Source organism: Oncorhynchus kisutch, unplaced genomic scaffold (genome assembly GCF_002021735.2).
Source record: "Oncorhynchus kisutch isolate 150728-3 unplaced genomic scaffold, Okis_V2 scaffold3788, whole genome shotgun sequence".
Lineage (NCBI taxonomy): Eukaryota > Metazoa > Chordata > Actinopteri > Salmoniformes > Salmonidae > Oncorhynchus > Oncorhynchus kisutch.
In genome coordinates, this window is record NW_022265733.1 from 160,618 (window position 1) to 181,046 (window position 20,429).

At 48.4% G+C, this 20,429-nt stretch overlaps 1 protein-coding gene across 1 annotated transcript in view; it reads right to left on the minus strand.

Annotated features, from left to right (window-relative positions):
* Positions 1-20,429, minus strand: part of fhod1 (formin homology 2 domain containing 1) — a 159,438-nt gene that overhangs the window by 60,776 nt on the left and 78,233 nt on the right. Inside the window, exons 4-6 of the mRNA XM_031820953.1 lie at positions 17,377-17,444; positions 11,836-11,941; positions 9,994-10,088 (exon numbers count right to left, since the gene is read on the minus strand). Of these exons, the coding sequence (XP_031676813.1) occupies positions 9,994-10,088; positions 11,836-11,941; positions 17,377-17,444 (269 nt within the window). The remainder of the gene's footprint in view (positions 1-9,993; positions 10,089-11,835; positions 11,942-17,376; positions 17,445-20,429) is intronic.

Sequence of the window (20,429 nt, forward strand, 5' to 3'; positions counted from 1 at the left end):
CTTGAACCTCTTCACGACAGTGTCTTGAACCTCTTCACGACAGTGTCTTGAACCTCTTCACGACAGTGTCTTGAACCTCTTCACGACAGTGTCTTGAACCTCTTCACGACAGTGTCTTGAACCTCTTCACGACAGTGTCTTGAACCTCTTCACGACAGTGTCTTGAACCTCTTCACGACAGTGTCTTGAACCTCTTCACGACAGTGTCTTGAACCTCTTCACGACAGTGTCTTGAACCTCTTCACGACAGTGTCTTGAACCCCTTCACGACAGTGTCTTGAACCTCTTCACGACAGTGTCTTGAACCTCTTCACGACAGTGTCTTGAACCTCTTCACGACAGTGTCTTGAACCTCTTCACGACAGTGTCTTGAACCTCTTCACGACAGTGTCTTGAACCTCTTCACGACAGTGTCTTGAACCTCTTCACGACAGTCAAATCAAATCAAATTTATTTATATAGCCCTTCGTACATCAGCTGATATCTCAAAGTGCTGTACAGAAACCCAGCCTAAAACCCCAAACAGCAAGCAATGCAGGTGTAGAAGCACGGTGGCTAGGAAAAACTCCCTAGAAAGGCCAATACCTAGGAAGAAACCTAGAGAGGAACCAGGCTATGTGGGGTGGCCAGTCCTCTTCTGGCTGTGCCGGGTGGAGATTATAACAGAACATGGCCAAGATGTTCAAATGTTCATAAATGACCAGCATGGTCGAATAATAATAAGGCAGAACAGTTGAAACTAGAGCAGCAGCACAGTCAGGTGGAAGTTGAAACTGGAGCAGCAGCATGGCCAGGTGGACTGGGGACAGCAAGGAGTCATCATGTCAGGTAGTCCTGGGGCATGGTCTTGAACCTCTTCACGACAGTGTCTTGAACCTCTTCACGACAGTGTCTTGAACCTCTTCACGACAGTGTCTTGAACCTCTTCACGACAGTGTCTTGAACCTCTTCACGACAGTGTCTTGAACCTCTTCACGACAGTGTCTTGAACCTCTTCACGACAGTGTCTTGAACCTCTTCACGACAGTGTCTTGAACCTCTTCACGACAGTGTCTTGAACCTCTTCACGACAGTGTCTTGAACCTCGTCTCCATCACTACAGTATAGTGTCTTGAACCTCGTCTCCATCACTACAGTATAGTGTCTTGAACCTCTTCACTACAGTATAGTGTCTTGAACCTCTTCACTACAGTGTCTTGAACCTCGTCTCCATCACTACAGTAACAGTCTTCATTCTAACACAGTCTTACGTAACAAGAGCTTCTCACCATATTCTAGTTTCACACCCTGTCCTATCTGTCACATCTCATTGGCTGTTCTCACTTCCCTGTTTAAAAAGGAGATGTGAAATCAGAGCTGTAGCAGCTGCAAGGTGATTGATTTACAAACATTTACTGAGCGAGAGACACTAGTGTTTAAGTCTCTTACAGACATCATGGGGGTGGGGCATGTCTCTTACGGACAGTAGACTCTCTCTGACATTACGGACAGTAGACTCTCTCTCTCTCTCTGACATTACGGACAGTAGACTCTCTCTGACATTACGGACAGTAGACTCTCTCTCTCTGACATTACGGACAGTAGACTCTCTCTCTGACATTACGGACAGTAGACCCTCTCTCTCTGACATTACGGACAGTAGACCCTCTCTCTCTGACATTACGGACAGTAGACTCTCTCTCTCTGACATTACGGACAGTAGACTCTCTCTCTCTGACATTACGGACAGTAGACTCTCTCTCTCTGACATTACGGACAGTAGACTCTCTCTCTCTGACATTACGGACAGTAGACTCTCTCTCTGACATTACGGACAGTAGACTCTCTCTCTCTGACATTACGGACAGTAGACTCTCTCTCTGACATTACGGACAGTAGACTCTCTCTCTGACATTACGGACAGTAGACTCTCTCTCTGACATTACGGACAGTAGACTCTCTCTCTGACATTACGGACAGTAGACTCTCTCTCTGACATTACGGAAAGTAGACTCTCTCTCTGACATTACGGACAGTAGACTCTCTCTGACATTACGGACAGTAGACTCTCTCTCTCTGTGACATTACGGACAGTAGACTCTCTCTCTCTGTGACATTACGGACAGTAGACTCTCTCTCTGTGACATTACGGAGAGTAGACTCTCTCTCTCTGACATTACGGACAGTAGACCCTCTCTCTCTGACATTACGGACAGTAGACTCTCTCTCTCTGACATTACGGACAGTAGACTCTCTCTCTGACATTACGGACAGTAGACTCTCTCTCTGACATTACGGACAGTAGACTCTCTCTCTGACATTACGGACAGTAGACTCTCTCTCTCTGTGACATTACGGACAGTAGACTCTCTCTCTGTGACATTACGGAGAGTAGACTCTCTCTCTCTGACATTACGGACAGTAGACTCTCTCTCTGACATTACGGACAGTAGACTCTCTCTCTCTGACATTACGGACAGTAGACCCTCTCTCTCTGACATTACGGACAGTAGACTCTCTCTCTCTGACATTACGGACAGTAGACTCTCTCTCTCTGACATTACGGACAGTAGACTCTCTCTCTGACATTACGGACAGTAGACTCTCTCTCTGACATTACGGACAGTAGACTCTCTCTCTGACATTACGGACAGTAGACTCTCTCTCTGACATTACGGACAGTAGACTCTCTCTCGGACATTACGGACAGTAGGCTCTCTCTCGGACATTACGGACAGTAGGCTCTCTCTCTCTGACATTACGGACAGTATGCTCTCTCTCTCTGACATTACGGACAGTAGGCTCTCTCTCTCTGACATTACGGACAGTAGGCTCTCTCTCTCTGACATTACGGACAGTAGGCTCTCTCTCTCTGACATTACGGACAGTAGGCTCTCTCTCTCTGACATTACGGACAGTAGGCTCTCTCTCTCTGACATTACGGACAGTAGGCTCTCTCTCTCTGACATTACGGACAGTAGGCTCTCTCTCTCTCTGACATTACGGACAGTAGGCTCTCTCTCTCTGACATTACGGACAGTAGACTCTCTCTCTCTGACATTACGGACAGTAGACTCTCTCTCTCTGACATTACGGACAGTAGACTCTCTCTCTGACATTACGGACAGTAGACTCTCTCTCTCTGACATTACGGACAGTAGACTCTCTCTCTGACATTACGGACAGTAGACTCTCTCTCTGACATTACGGACAGTAGACTCTCTCTCTCTGTGACATTACGGACAGTAGACTCTCTCTCTGTGACATTACGGAGAGTAGACTCTCTCTCTCTGACATTACGGACAGTAGACTCTCTCTCTGACATTACGGACAGTAGACTCTCTCTCTCTGACATTACGGACAGTAGACTCTCTCTCTCTGACATTACGGACAGTAGACCCTCTCTCTCTGACATTATGGACAGTAGACCCTCTCTCTCTGACATTACGGACAGTAGACTCTCTCTCTCTGACATTACGGACAGTAGACTCTCTCTCTGACATTACGGACAGTAGGCTCTCTCTCTGACATTACGGACAGTAGGCTCTCTCTCGGACATTACGGACAGTAGGCTCTCTCTCTCTGACATTACGGACAGTAGGCTCTCTCTGACATTACGGACAGTAGGCTCTCTCTCTCTGACATTACGGACAGTAGGCTCTCTCTCTCTCTGACATTACGGACAGTATGCTCTCTCTCTCTGACATTACGGACAGTAGACTCTCTCTCTGACATTACGGACAGTAGGCTCTCTCTCTGACATTACGGACAGTAGGCTCTCTCTCTGACATTACGGACAGTAGGCTCTCTCTCTCTGACATTACGGACAGTAGGCTCTCTCTCTCTGACATTACGGACAGTAGGCTCTCTCTCTCTGACATTACGGACAGTAGGCTCTCTCTCTCTGACATTACGGACAGTAGGCTCTCTCTCTCTGACATTACGGACAGTAGGCTCTCTCTCTCTGACATTACGGAGAGTAGGCTCTCTCTCTCTGACATTACGGAGAGTAGGCTCTCTCTCTCTGACATTACGGAGAGTAGGCTCTCTCTCTCTGACATTACGGAGAGTAGGCTCTCTCTCTCTGACATTACGGACAGTAGGCTCTCTCTCTCTGACATTACGGACAGTAGGCTCTCTCTCTCTGACATTACGGACAGTAGGCTCTCTCTCTCTGTGACATTACGGACAGTAGGCTCTCTCTCTCTGTGACATTACGGACAGTAGGCTCTCTCTCTCTGACATTACGGACAGTAGACTCACTCTCTCTGACATTACGGACAGTAGACTCACTCTCTCTGACATTACGGACAGTAGACTCTCTCTCTCTGTGTGACATTACGGAGAGTAGACTCTCTCTCTGACATTACGGACAGTAGACTCTCTCTCTGACATTACGGACAGTAGACTCTCTCTCTGACATTACGGACAGTAGACTCTCTCTCTCTGACATTACGGACAGTAGACTCTCTCTCTCTGACATTACGGACAGTAGACTCTCTCTCTCTGACATTACGGACAGTAGACTCTCTCTCTGACATTACGGACAGTAGACTCTCTCTCTGACATTACGGACAGTAGACTCTCTCTCTGACATTACGGACAGTAGACTCTCTCTCTGACATTACGGACAGTAGACTCTCTCTCTGACATTACGGACAGTAGACCCTCTCTCTCTGACATTACGGACAGTAGACCCTCTCTCTCTGACATTACGGACAGTAGGCTCTCTCTCTCTGACATAACGGACAGTAGGCTCTCTCTCTCTGACATTACGGACAGTAGGCTCTCTCTCTCTGACATTACGGACAGTAGGCTCTCTCTCTCTGACATTACGGAGAGTAGGCTCTCTCTCTCTGACATTACGGACAGTAGGCTCTCTCTCTGACATTACGGACAGTAGGCTCTCTCTCTCTGTGACATTACGGACAGTAGGCTCTCTCTCTCTGTGACATTACGGACAGTAGGCTCTCTCTCTCTGACATTACGGAGAGTAGACTCTCTCTCTGACATTACGGACAGTAGACTCTCTCTCTGACATTACGGACAGTAGACTCTCTCTCTGACATTACGGACAGTAGACTCTCTCTCTCTGACATTACGGACAGTAGACTCTCTCTCTGACATTACGGACAGTAGACTCTCTCTCTGACATTACGGACAGTAGACCCTCTCTCTCTGACATTACGGACAGTAGGCTCTCTCTCTCTGTGACATTACGGACAGTAGGCTCTCTCTCTCTGTGACATTACGGACAGTAGGCTCTCTCTCTCTGACATTACGGACAGTAGGCTCTCTCTCTCTGACATTACGGACAGTAGACTCACTCTCTCTGACATTACGAACAGTAGACTCTCTCTCTCTGACATTACGGAGAGTAGACTCTCTCTCTCTGACATTACGGACAGTAGACTCTCTGACATTACGGACAGTAGACTCTCTCTCTCTGACATTACGGACAGTAGACTCTCTCTGACATTACGGACAGTAGACTCTCTCTCTGACATTACGGACAGTAGACTCTCTCTCTGACATTACGGACAGTAGACCCTCTCTCTCTGACATTACGGACAGTAGACCCTCTCTCTCTGACATTACGGACAGTAGACCCTCTCTCTCTGACATTACGGACAGTAGACCCTCTCTCTCTGACATTACGGACAGTAGACCCTCTCTCTCTGACATTACGGACAGTAGACCCTCTCTCTCTGACATTACGGACAGTAGACTCTCTCTCTGACATTACGGACAGTAGACTCTCTCTCTGACATTACGGACAGTAGACTCTCTCTCTGACATTACGGACAGTAGACTCTCTCTCTGACATTACGGACAGTAGGCTCTCTCTCTCTGACATTACGGACAGTAGACTCTCTCTGACATTACGGACAGTAGACCCTCTCTCTCTGACATTACGGACAGTAGACCCTCTCTCTCTGACATTACGGACAGTAGACTCTCTCTCTGACATTACGGACAGTAGACTCTCTCTCTGACATTACGGACAGTAGACTCTCTCTCTGACATTACGGACAGTAGACTCTCTCTCTGACATTACGGACAGTAGACTCTCTCTCTGACATTACGGACAGTAGACTCTCTCTCTGACATTACGGACAGTAGACTCTCTCTCTGACATTACGGACAGTAGACTCTCTCTCTGACATTACGGACAGTAGACTCTCTCTCTGACATTACGGACAGTAGACTCTCTCTCTGACATTACGGACAGTAGGCTCTCTCTCTCTGACATTACGGACAGTAGGCTCTCTCTCTCTGACATTACGGACAGTAGACTCACTCTCTCTGACATTACGAACAGTAGACTCTCTCTCTCTGTGACATTACGGAGAGTAGACTCTCTCTCTCTGACATTACGGACAGTAGACTCTCTCTCTGACATTACGGACAGTAGACTCTCTCTCTCTGACATTACGGACAGTAGACTCTCTCTCTGACATTACGGACAGTAGACTCTCTCTCTGACATTACGGACAGTAGACTCTCTCTCTGACATTACGGACAGTAGACCCTCTCTCTCTGACATTACGGACAGTAGACCCTCTCTCTCTGACATTACGGACAGTAGACCCTCTCTCTCTGACATTACGGACAGTAGACCCTCTCTCTCTGACATTACGGACAGTAGACCCTCTCTCTCTGACATTACGGACAGTAGACCCTCTCTCTCTGACATTACGGACAGTAGACTCTCTCTCTGACATTACGGACAGTAGACTCTCTCTCTGACATTACGGACAGTAGACTCTCTCTCTGACATTACGGACAGTAGGCTCTCTCTCTCTGACATTACGGACAGTAGACTCTCTCTCTGACATTACGGACAGTAGACCCTCTCTCTCTGACATTACGGACAGTAGACCCTCTCTCTCTGACATTACGGACAGTAGACCTCTCTCTCTGACATTACGGACAGTAGACTCTCTCTCTGACATTACGGACAGTAGACTCTCTCTCTCTGACATTACGGACAGTAGACTCTCTCTCTGACATTACGGACAGTAGACTCTCTCTCTGACATTACGGACAGTAGACTCTCTCTCTGACATTACGGACAGTAGACCCTCTCTCTCTGACATTACGGACAGTAGACCCTCTCTCTCTGACATTACGGACAGTAGACCCTCTCTCTCTGACATTACGGACAGTAGACCCTCTCTCTCTGACATTACGGACAGTAGACCCTCTCTCTCTGACATTACGGACAGTAGACCCTCTCTCTCTGACATTACGGACAGTAGACTCTCTCTCTGACATTACGGACAGTAGACTCTCTCTCTGACATTACGGACAGTAGACTCTCTCTCTGACATTACGGACAGTAGACTCTCTCTCTGACATTACGGACAGTAGGCTCTCTCTCTCTGACATTACGGACAGTAGACTCTCTCTGACATTACGGACAGTAGACCCTCTCTCTCTGACATTACGGACAGTAGACCCTCTCTCTCTGACATTACGGACAGTAGACTCTCTCTCTGACATTACGGACAGTAGACTCTCTCTCTGACATTACGGACAGTAGACTCTCTCTCTGACATTACGGACAGTAGACTCTCTCTCTGACATTACGGACAGTAGACTCTCTCTCTGACATTACGGACAGTAGACTCTCTCTCTGACATTACGGACAGTAGACTCTCTCTCTGACATTACGGACAGTAGACTCTCTCTCTGACATTACGGACAGTAGGCTCTCTCTCTCTGACATTACGGACAGTAGGCTCTCTCTCTCTGACATTACGGACAGTAGACTCACTCTCTCTGACATTACGAACAGTAGACTCTCTCTCTCTGTGACATTACGGAGAGTAGACTCTCTCTCTCTGACATTACGGACAGTAGACTCTCTCTCTGACATTACGGACAGTAGACTCTCTCTCTCTGACATTACGGACAGTAGACTCTCTCTGACATTACGGACAGTAGACTCTCTCTCTGACATTACGGACAGTAGACTCTCTCTCTGACATTACGGACAGTAGACCCTCTCTCTCTGACATTACGGACAGTAGACCCTCTCTCTCTGACATTACGGACAGTAGACCCTCTCTCTCTGACATTACGGACAGTAGACCCTCTCTCTCTGACATTACGGACAGTAGACCCTCTCTCTCTGACATTACGGACAGTAGACCCTCTCTCTCTGACATTACGGACAGTAGACTCTCTCTCTGACATTACGGACAGTAGACTCTCTCTCTGACATTACGGACAGTAGACTCTCTCTCTGACATTACGGACAGTAGGCTCTCTCTCTCTGACATTACGGACAGTAGACCCTCTCTCTCTGACATTACGGACAGTAGACCCTCTCTCTCTGACATTACGGACAGTAGACCCTCTCTCTCTGACATTACGGACAGTAGACTCTCTCTCTGACATTACGGACAGTAGACTCTCTCTCTGACATTACGGACAGTAGACTCTCTCTCTGACATTACGGACAGTAGACTCTCTCTCTGACATTACGGACAGTAGACTCTCTCTCTGACATTACGGACAGTAGACTCTCTCTCTGACATTACGGACAGTAGACTCTCTCTCTGACATTACGGACAGTAGACTCTCTCTCTGACATTACGGACAGTAGACTCTCTCTCTGACATTACGGACAGTAGACTCTCTCTCTGACATTACGGACAGTAGGCTCACTCTCTCTGACATTACGGACAGTAGGCTCACTCTCTCTGACATTACGGACAGTAGACTCTCTCTCTGACATTACGGACAGTAGACTCTCTCTCTCTGACATTACGGACAGTAGACTCTCTCTCTCTGACATTACGGACAGTAGACTCTCTCTCTCTGACATTACGGACAGTAGACTCTCTCTCTCTGACATTACGGACAGTAGACTCTCTCTCTGACATTACGGACAGTAGACTCTCTCTCTGACATTACGGACAGTAGACTCTCTCTCTGCTCTGACATTACGGACAGTAGACTCTCTCTCTGACATTACGGACAGTAGACTCTCTCTCTGACATTACGGACAGTAGACTCTCTCTCTGACATTACGGACAGTAGACTCTCTCTCTGACATTACGGACAGTAGACTCTCTCTCTGACATTACGGACAGTAGACTCTCTCTCTGACATTACGGACAGTAGACTCTCTCTCTGACATTACGGACAGTAGACTCTCTCTCTGACATTACGGACAGTAGACTCTCTCTCTGACATTACGGACAGTAGACTCTCTCTCTGACATTACGGACAGTAGACTCTCTCTCTGACATTACGGACAGTAGACTCTCTCTCTGACATTACGGACAGTAGACTCTCTCTCTGACATTACGGACAGTAGACTCTCTCTCTGACATTACGGACAGTAGACTCTCTCTGACATTACGGACAGTAGACTCTCTCTCTGACATTACGGACAGTAGACTCTCTCTCTGACATTACGGACAGTAGACTCTCTCTCTCTGACATTACGGACAGTAGACTCTCTCTCTCTGACATTACGGACAGTAGACTCTCTCTCTCTGACATTACGGACAGTAGACTCTCTCTCTGACATTACGGACAGTAGACTCTCTCTCTCTGACATTACGGACAGTAGACTCTCTCTCTCTGACATTACGGACAGTAGACTCTCTCTCTCTGACATTACGGACAGTAGACTCTCTCTCTCTGACATTACGGACAGTAGACTCTCTCTCTCTGACATTACGGACAGTAGACTCTCTCTCTCTGACATTACGGACAGTAGACTCTCTCTCTCTCTGACATTACGGACAGTAGACTCTCTCTCTCTCTGACATTACGGAGAGTAGACTCTCTCTCTCTGACATTACGGAGAGTAGACTCTCTCTCTGACATTACGGACAGTAGACTCTCTCTCTGACATCACGGACAGTAGACTCTCTCTCTGACATCACGGACAGTAGACTCTCTCTCTCACTGACATTACGGACAGTAGACTCTCTCTCTCTGTGTGTGTGTGTGTGTGTGTACGGTCAGGTCTCTACTGTATGTAATACCCACCAGACTGCCACTGAGAGTGTAGAGCCACTGAACAGTGTCATTGTGGTCGATCACACCGTTCATCCCATCTACAAACAGCATGATCTGACTGAGGGCTGCAACACAAAGATCAGATTAGGAGCTGCTACACAAAGATCAGATTAGGAGCTGCTACACAAAGATCAGATTAGGAGCTGCAACACAAAGATCAGATTAGGAGCTGCAACACAAAGATCAGATTAGGAGCTGCAACACAAAGATCAGATTAGGAGCTGCAACACAAAGATCAGATTAGGAGCTGCAACACAAAGATCAGATTAGGAGCTGCAACACAAAGATCAGATTAGGAGCTGCTACACACAGATCAGATTAGGAGCTGCTACACAAAGACACTAAAGCCCTGACATTCAGCGTCCTCAGTATCACGATACCTAAAGCCCTGACGTTCAGCGTCCTCAGTATCACGATACTAAAGCCCTGATATTCAGTGTCCTCAGTATCACGATACCTAAAGCCCTGACGTTCAGCGTCCTCAGTATCACGATACTAAAGCCCTGATATTCAGCGTCCTCAGTATCACGATACCTAAAGCCCTGACGTTCACGTCCTCAGTATCACGATACTAAAGCCCTGACATTCAGCGTCCTCAGTATCACGATACCTAAAGCCCTGACGTTCAGCGTCCTCAGTATCACGATACTAAAGCCCTGACATTCAGCGTCCTCAGTATCACGATACCTAAAGCCCTGACGTTCAGCGTCCTCAGTATCACGATACTAAAGCCCTGACGTTCAGCGTCCTCAGTATCACGATACCTAAAGCCCTGACGTTCAGTATCACGATACTAAAGCCGACGTTCAGCGTCCTCAGTATCACGATACTAAAGCCCTGACGTTCAGCGTCCTCAGTATCACGATACCTAAAGCCCTGACGTTCAGCGTCCTCAGTATCACGATACTAAAGCCCTGACATTCAGCGTCCTCAGTATCACGATACCTAAAGCCCTGACGTTCAGTATCACGATACCTAAAGCCCTGACGTTCAGTGTCCTCAGTATCACGATACTAAAGCCCTGACGTTCAGTATCACGATACTAACGCCCTGACGTTCAGCGTCCTCAGGATCACGATACCTAAAGCCCTGACGTTCAGTATCACGATACCTAAAGCCCTGACGTTCAGCGTCCTCAGTATCACGATACTAAAGCCCTGACGTTCAGCGTCCTCAGTATCACGATACCTAAAGCCCTGACGTTCAGCGTCCTCAGTATCACGATACCTAAAGCCCTGACGTTCAGCGTCCTCAGTATCACGATACCTAAAGCCCTGACGTTCAGCATCCTCAGTATCACGATACTAAAGCCCTGACATTCAGCGTCCTCAGTATCACGATACCTAAAGCCCTGACGTTCAGTATCACGATACTAAAGCCCTGACGTTCAGCGTCCTCAGTATCACGATACTAAAGCCCTGACGTTCAGTATCCTCAGTATCTTTGTTCTGATCGGTAACACTAATAATGGTAGAAGTATCTAGGTATTTATTTACTGTGTAACATTCAAACTTGTTCTGAAATATGTACGTCTGAGAAAACTATTAAAGTGATATATAAGGTAGGTGAGTCTGTTAGATGAGTGGGGCAGGCAGGTAGTCTAGTGGTTAGAGCATTGGACTAGTAACCAAAAGGTTGCTGGATCGAATCCCTGAGCTGACAAGGTAAAAAATCTGTCGTTCTGCCCCCTGAACAAGGCAGTTAACCCACTGTTCCCCGGTAGGCCGTCATTGTAAATAAGAATCTGTTCTTAACTGACTTGCCATGTTAAATAAAAGTTTAAATGAAAATGACTGTTGAGATCGTACTCACCTCGGAGAATGTAGTTCTGATAGTTGTGGTCTGCCTCCGTTCCAACCTTGATGAAACACGTCAAGCCTTCTGAATTCACAAACTCTGGCACCAGGTCTTTATCGTCCTACAACACACCGCAACCACACAGCAGATTGTTAACAGAGAGGATACCATAGAAACCCTGCTTAGACGCAGTTTAGACCCCAGACAGTTAATGTTCCCAGCACACTAGAGTAGTGTGTTGCAAGACAGATGGACAGATGATTCTTTACGTGCTTCAGCGCTCAGCCGCCCCGCTTGTGTGGCCTAACACTTCGCGGCTGAGCTGCTTCTAGATGTTTCCACTTCACAATAACAGCACTTACAGTTGGCCCGGGGCAGATGTAACAGGGCAGAAATGTGAAGATCTGACTTGTTGGAAAGGTGACATCCTATGACGGTGCCACGTTGAAAGTCACTGAGCTCTTCAGTATGGGCCATTCTACTGCCAATGTTTGTCTATGGAGACGGCATGGGCTGAGTGCTCGATTTTATACACCTGTCAGCAACTGGTTTGGCCGAATCCACTAAGTTAAAGGGGTGTCCACATACTTTTGGATATATAGTGTATTTGTATTTTATATATATATACAAAAGTATCTCAAAATCATTGTCATGTAGTTAATCAAAACTCTATCCAGAATGTAAATGACAAACCTAAAAAGTAACTTCTGTTGCCATTGGCAACTATGTAAAAACAGCCAACAGATTAAAATATTGCATCCTGCAGGTAGAGAATATCATGATAAAAATAAAACACACACATGGCCTTTCTGCAACAAACTAGCAACATTGTATCAACTATTAACTAAAAATGGTTCCATGCCTGAATGTCTCACCAGCAACATTGTATCAACTATTAACTAAAAATGGTTCCATGCCTGAATGTCTCACCAACAAACTAGCAACATTGTATCAACTATTAACTAAAAATGGTTCCATGCCTGAAGGTCTCACCAACAAACTAGCAACATTGTATCAACTATTAACTAAAAATGGTTCCATGCCTGAATGTCTCACCAGCAACATTGTATCAACTATTAACTAAAAATGGCTCCAACCTGAAGGTCTCACCAGCAACATTGTATCAACTATTAACTAAAAATGGCTCCAACCTGAAGGTCTCACCAGCAACATTGTATCAACTATTAACTAAAAATGGTTCCATGCCTGAATGTCTCACTAGCAACATTGTATCAACTATTAACTAAAAATGGTTCCATGCCTGAAGGTCTCACCAACAAACTAGCAACATTGTATCAACTATTAACTAAAAATGGTTCCAACCTGAAGGTCTCACCAGCAACATTGTATCAACTATTAACTAAAAATGTCTCCAACCTGAAGGTCTCACCAGCAACATTGTATCAACTATTAACTAAAAATGGTTCCATGCCTGAATGTCTCACTAGCAACATTGTATCAACTATCCTGGTCCCTCAGAGTGTCCCTGCCCAGTGAGCTCGGGACAGACACAGCTGGAGACCATTTGATCAAGGTGATAAGAAGTGGTGCTTGACCTTTGGCAGGAGCTCACCGGAGCCGAGTACCGGCACCTCAAACATGTTCCACAGCTGGAGCTCCTGTTCCCTCTGATATAGAATATTAGCTCAAAAACTATTTCCTGTCCCTAAATGTAAAAACGGTACCAGCACCCAGAAATGAGTACCGGGTAACCTGTTTCAGTCCAAGTCAAGCACTGATAAGAAGTAGTCAGGTAGGTCCCTGTTTGAGGACGTTTCCATTGGACCAGAGCAGGACACGTGTCCCTGTTTGAGGACGTTTCCACTGGACCAGAGCAGGACACGTGTCCCTGTTTGAGGACGTTTCCACTGGACCAGAGCAGGACACGTGTCCCTGTTTGAGGACGTTTCCACTGGACCAGAGCAGGACACGTGTCCCTGTTTGAGGACGTTTCCATTGGACCAGAGCAGGACACGTGTCCCTGTTTGAGGACGTTTCCATTGGACCAGAGCAGGACACGTGTCCCTGTTTGAGGACGTTTCCACTGGACCAGAGCAGGACACGTGTCCCTGTTTGAGGACGTTTCCACTGGACCAGAGCAGGACACGTGTCCCTGTTTGAGGACGTTTCCACTGGACCAGAGCAGGACACGTGTCCCTGTTTGAGGACGTTTCCACTGGACCAGAGCAGGACACGTGTCCCTGTTTGAGGACGTTTCCACTGGACCAGAGCAGGACACGTGTCCCTGTTTGAGGACGTTTCCACTGGACCAGAGCAGGACACGTGTCCCTGTTTGAGGACGTTTCCACTGGACCAGAGCAGGACACGTGTCCCTGTTTGAGGACGTTTCCACTGGACCAGAGCAGGACACGTGTCCCTGTTTGAGGACGTTTCCATTGGACCAGAGCAGGACACGTGTCCCTGTTTGAGGACGTTTCCATTGGACCAGAGCAGGACACGTGTCCCTGTTTGAGGACGTTTCCATTGGACCAGAGCAGGACACGTGTCCCTGTTTGAGGACGTTTCCATTGGACCAGAGCAGGACACGTGTCCCTGTTTGAGGACGTTTCCATTGGACCAGAGCAGGACACGTGTCCCTGTTTGAGGACGTTTCCATTGGACCAGAGCAGGACACGTGTCCCTGTTTCACGCTGCTGATTGGTTCTGGAAAAGGAGAGACCGCTGGGAAGGAGTTTCGACATTATGAGGAACTATTGTCATTCTCAACGGCTGTAAAACAAACTGTTTGCTTCTCCACACAACCCTACTGGGGACACGCCCTGCACAACCCTACTGGGGACACGCCCTGCACAACCCTACTGGGGACACGCCCTGCACAACCCTACTGGGGACACGCCCCGCACAACCCTACTGGGGACACGCCCCGCACAACCCTACTGGGGACACGCCCCGCACAACCCTACTGGGGACACGCCCCGCACAACCCTACTGGGGACACGCCCCGCACAACCCTACTGGGGACACGCCCCGCACAACCCTACTGGGGACACGCCCCGCACAACCCTACTGGGGACACGCCCCGCACAACCCTACTGGGGACACGCCCCGCACAACCCTACTGGGGACACGCCCCGCACAACCCTACTGGGGACACGCCCCGCACAACCCTACTGGGGACACGCCCCGCACAACCCTACTGGGGACACGCCCCGCACAACCCTACTGGGGACACGCCCCGCACAACCCTACTGGGGACACGCCCCGCACAACCCTACTGGGGACACGCCCGCACAACCCTACTGGGGACACGCCCCGCACAACCCTACTGGGGACACGCCCCGCACAACCCTACTGGGGACACGCCCCGCACAACCCTACTGGGGACACGCCCCGCACAACCCTACTGGGGACACGCCCCGCACAACCCTACTGGGGACACGCCCTGCACAACCCTACTGGGGACACGCCCTGCACAACCCTACTGGGGACACGCCCTGCACAACCCTACTGGGGACACGCCCTGCACAACCCTACTGGGGACACGCCCTGCACAACCCTACTGGGGACACGCCCTGCACAACCCTACTGGGGACACGCCCTGCACAACCCTACTGGGGACACTGGGCCCTGCACAACCCTACTGGGGACACGCCCCGCACAACCCTACTGGGGACACGCCCCGCACAACCCTACTGGGGACACGCCCCGCACAACCCTACTGGGGACACGCCCTGCACAACCCTACTGGGGACACGCCCTGCACAACCCTACTGGGGACACGCCCTGCACAACCCTACTGGGGACACGCCCTGCACAACCCTACTGGGGACACGCCCTGCACAACCCTACTGGGGACACGCCCTGCACAACCCTACTGGGGACACGCCCTGCACAACCCTACTGGGGACACGCCCTGCACAACCCTACTGGGGACACGCCCTGCACAACCCTACTGGGGACACGCCCCGCACAACCCTACTGGGGACACGCCCTGCACATTTACGTCTACTTCAATTATCAAGCCTTCATCTCTCAAATGATTACAATGAAGTCTCTGGCACGACTGGTATGTGCTCTCTCCCTCCCCCCCTCCTCCTCCTCTCTCCCAGTCTCCCCATCTATCAGTCTCCCCCATCTCCCCCCTCTCTCTCTCTCCCAGTCTCCCCCTCTCTCTCCGTCTCCCCCTCTCTCTCTCCCCCTCTACGTCTCCCCCCTCTCTCTCCGTCTCCCCCCGCTCTCTCCCAGTCTCCCCCTCTCCCCCCAAGTCTCCCCCTCTCTCACCACTCTACCGCCGTCTCCCCCCTCTCTCTCTCCCCTCTCTACCGCCACCCTCCCCCCCTCCATCTCCCCCTCTCTCTCTCCCCACCCCCCGTCTCCATTCTTCCAGGTTCCTCTGTTCCAGTCCTATCAGACACAGAGTAGAGCCGTTTCCACTGACCCTGTTGGCACCAGCTCACAGAAAGAGGAAGAGGAGGGAGGATGGTCGATGTGATATGGAGAGAATCAGCACAGGTCTAATAGACGGTGGGTGGGACTCAGTAATGTTTAGTATTGGATTTGGCCCAAACATAACAATTTGTAATTAGAACAAAAAGATAAATGCTTTGCCAAATTTTGACCATTTTATTGGTCCTAACCAGAGATAAATATACTGGCCTCTGCCAGAGATAAATATACTGGCCTCTGCCAGAGATAAATATACTGGCCTCTGCCAGAGATAAATATACTGGCCTCTGCCAGAGATAAATATACTGGCCTCTGCCAGAGATAAATATACTGGCCTCTGCCAGAGATAAATATACTGGCCTCTGCCAGAGATAAATATACTGGCCTCTGCCAGAGATAAATATACTGGCCTCTGCCAGAGATAAATATACTGGCCTCTGCCAGAGATAAATATACTGGCCTCTGCCAGAGATAAATATACTGGCCTCTGCCAGAGATAAATATACTGGCCTCTGCCAGAGATAAATATACTGGCCTCTGCCAGAGATAAATATACTGGCCTCTGCCAGAGATAAATATACTGGCCTCTGCCAGAGATAATATACTGGTCCTAACCAGAGATAATATACTGGTCCTAACCAGAGATAAATATACTGGCCTCTGCCAGAGATAAATATACTGGCCTCTGCCAGAGATAAATATACTGGCCTCTGCCAGAGATAAATATACTGGCCTCTGCCAGAGATAAATATACTGGCCTCTGCCAGAGATAATATACTGGCCTCTGCCAGAGATAATATACTGGCCTCTGCCAGAGATAATATACTGGCCTCTGCCAGAGATAATATACTGGCCTCTGCCAGAGATAATATACTGGCCTCTGCCAGAGATAATATACTGGCCTCTGCCAGAGATAAATATACTGGCCTCTGCCAGAGATAATATACTGGCCTCTGCCAGAGATAATATACTGGTCCTAACCAGAGATAATATACTGGTCCTAACCAGAGATAATATACTGGCCTCTGCCAGAGATAATATACTGGCCTTTACCAGAGATAATATACTGGCCTTTACCAGAGATAATATACTGGCCTTTACCAGAGATAATATACTGGCCTTTACCAGAGATAATATACTGGTCTTTACCTCAAAGAGCTGCTTGAGAGAGAACAGGGACCTCCGGAGCTCAGGTCCATGAGAGTTGTACAGCTTCTCTGAAAGAGATCAAAGTGATGAGGTTAACAATAACATCCCACACGACCGGGGAGACGTCCCCACACGACACCACTACAAATAACCTACAGGACGCATTGTCTCCCCCCTTAGAGCAGTGGGGTTGTTTAGATAGGTCTACTGTAGTGTTTAGTAAAGGGGTTACCCCCCCCCCCCCCTTAGAGCAGTGGGGTTGTTTAGATAGGTCTACTGTAGTGTTTAGTAAAGGGGTTACACCCCCCCCTTAGAGCAGTGGGGTTGTTTAGATAGGTCTACTGTAGTGTTTAGTTAGGGGTTACACCCCCCCCTTAGAGCAGTGGGGTTGTTTAGATAGGTCTACTGTAGTGTTTAGTTAGGGGTTATCTGTACACTGATCCACAGGTCCTCCATGTCCATGCTATCTGGTTACCTGGTTACCTTCATTTGGGACCTCAAAAGGCAGAACTGATCATAAATCAGCACTTCTACTCTGAAACCTTGAGACGTGGAGCCTCAAGACTGTAAAGCCCAGATTCAGACTCTGCAGTAGATCAAGTTCAGACCGACAGACAGAGACAGAGCATATCTCCTTTCAGAGAGAGAAACCAGCCATCTAAACAACTGTCAGAAGATTATGAGCCGTGGCTGTGGTTACACACCGCAGGGGATCCGTGTGTGTGTGTGTGTTTGTATAGCAAATATTGTGACACACACACACACACACACACACACACACACACACACACACACACACACACACACACACACACGTCAACGGCCAGATGTGGTCATAGCTGTAAACCATGCCTGGCGTACCACCACCATTCACTGCTGTTACCATGGATACCAACAACCCCTAAACAACAACACTGAACACCACAGATCAGACAGTATCTAGTAGCCTATCAGTGTTCAGGAATGTGATTTACACAGATCAGGCAGTATCTAGAGGCCTACCAGTGTTCAGGAATGTGATTTACACAGATCAGACAGTATCTAGTGGCCTATCAGTGTTCAGGAATGTGATTTACACAGATCAGGCAGTATCTAGTAGCCTATCAGTGTTCAGGAATGTGATTTACACAGATCAGGCAGTATCTAGTGGCCTATCAGTGTTCAGGAATGTGATTTACACAGATCAGACAGTATCTAGTGGCCTATCAGTGTTCAGGAATGTGATTTACACAGATCAGACAGTATCTAGTGGCCTATCAGTGTTCAGGAATGTGATTTACACAGATCAGACAGTATCTAGTGGCCTATCAGTGTTCAGGAATGTGATTTACACAGATCAGACAGTATCTAGTGGCCTATCAGTGTTCAGGAATGTGATTTACACAGATCAGGCAGTATCTAGAGGCCTATCAGTGTTCAGGAATGTGATTTACACAGATCAGACAGTATCTAGTAGCCTATCAGTGTTCAGGAATGTGATTTACAGCCTCCCTACGACCCATATCAATACTATACGGTAACAGACTCCCTACGACCCGTATCAATACTTCATGGTAACAGACTCCCTACGACCCGTATCAATACTTTATAACATCCTCCCTATGACCCGTATCTAAAACATGAGGATGCAACCTCCATATCATCAGTAGATCCTTTAACAGCGACTCCTTGCTTGGCTTCTGAAAGAGAGTCACGTCCCCAGACACCAAACAACACAATCAGCATCCATTTAACTCAGGACGACCGGTGGGGTTTTCCAGAACGGAACATGGACACTTCCTGTTTCTTCCTCTAAGGGGTCAGAGTTCTGTTGTCAGGCAGAGTAGAGGACTGACATGGGAAACAGAGTTCTGTTGTCAGGCAGAGTAGAGGACTGACACGGGAAACAGAGTTCTGTTGTCAGGCAGAGTAGAGGACTGACATGGGAAACAGAGTTCTGTTGTCAGGCAGAGTAGAGGACTGACACGGGAAACAGAGTTCTGTTGTCAGGCAGAGTAGAGGACTGACATGGGAAACAGAGTTCTGTTGTCAGGCAGAGTAGAGGACTGACATGGGAAATAGAGTTCTGTTGTCCTGCTTCTCTCTGTTGTCAGGCAGAGTAGAGGACTGACACGGGAAACAGAGTTCTGTTGTCAGGCAGAGTAGAGGACTGACACGGGAAACAGAGTTCTGTTGTCAGGCAGAGTAGAGGACTGACATGGGAAACAGGGTTCTGTTGTCAGGCAGAGTAGAGGACTGACACGGGAATCAAGAGTTCTGTTGTCAGGCAGAGTAGAGGACTGACACGGGAAACAAGAGTTCTGTTGTCAGGCAGAGTAGAGGACTGACATGGGAAACAGAGTTCTGTTGTCAGGCAGAGTAGAGGACTGACACGGGAAACAGAGTTCTGTTGTCAGGCAGAGTAGAGGACTGACATGGGAAACAGAGTTCTGTTGTCAGGCAGAGTAGAGGACTGACATGGGAAACAGAGTTCTGTTGTCAGGCAGAGTAGAGGACTGACACGGGAAACAGTTCTGTTGTCAGGCAGAGTAGAGGACTGACATGGGAAATAGAGTTCTGTTGTCCTGCTTCTCTCTGTTGTCAGGCAGAGTAGAGGACTGACACGGGAAACAGAGTTCTGTTGTCAGGCAGAGTAGAGGACTGACACGGGAAACAGAGTTCTGTTGTCAGGCAGAGTAGAGGACTGACATGGGAAACAGGGTTCTGTTGTCAGGCAGAGTAGAGGACTGACACGGGAATCAAGAGTTCTGTTGTCAGGCAGAGTAGAGGACTGACACGGGAAACAAGAGTTCTGTTGTCAGGCAGAGTAGAGGACTGACACGGGAAACAGAGTTCTGTTGTCAGGCAGAGTAGAGGACTGACATGGGAAACAGAGTTCTGTTGTCAGGCAGAGTAGAGGACTGACATGGGAAACAGGGTTCTGTTGTCAGGCAGAGTAGAGGACTGACACGGGAATCAAGAGTTCTGTTGTCAGGCAGAGTAGAGGACTGACACGGGAAACAAGAGTTCTGTTGTCAGGCAGAGTAGAGGACTGACACGGGAAACAGAGTTCT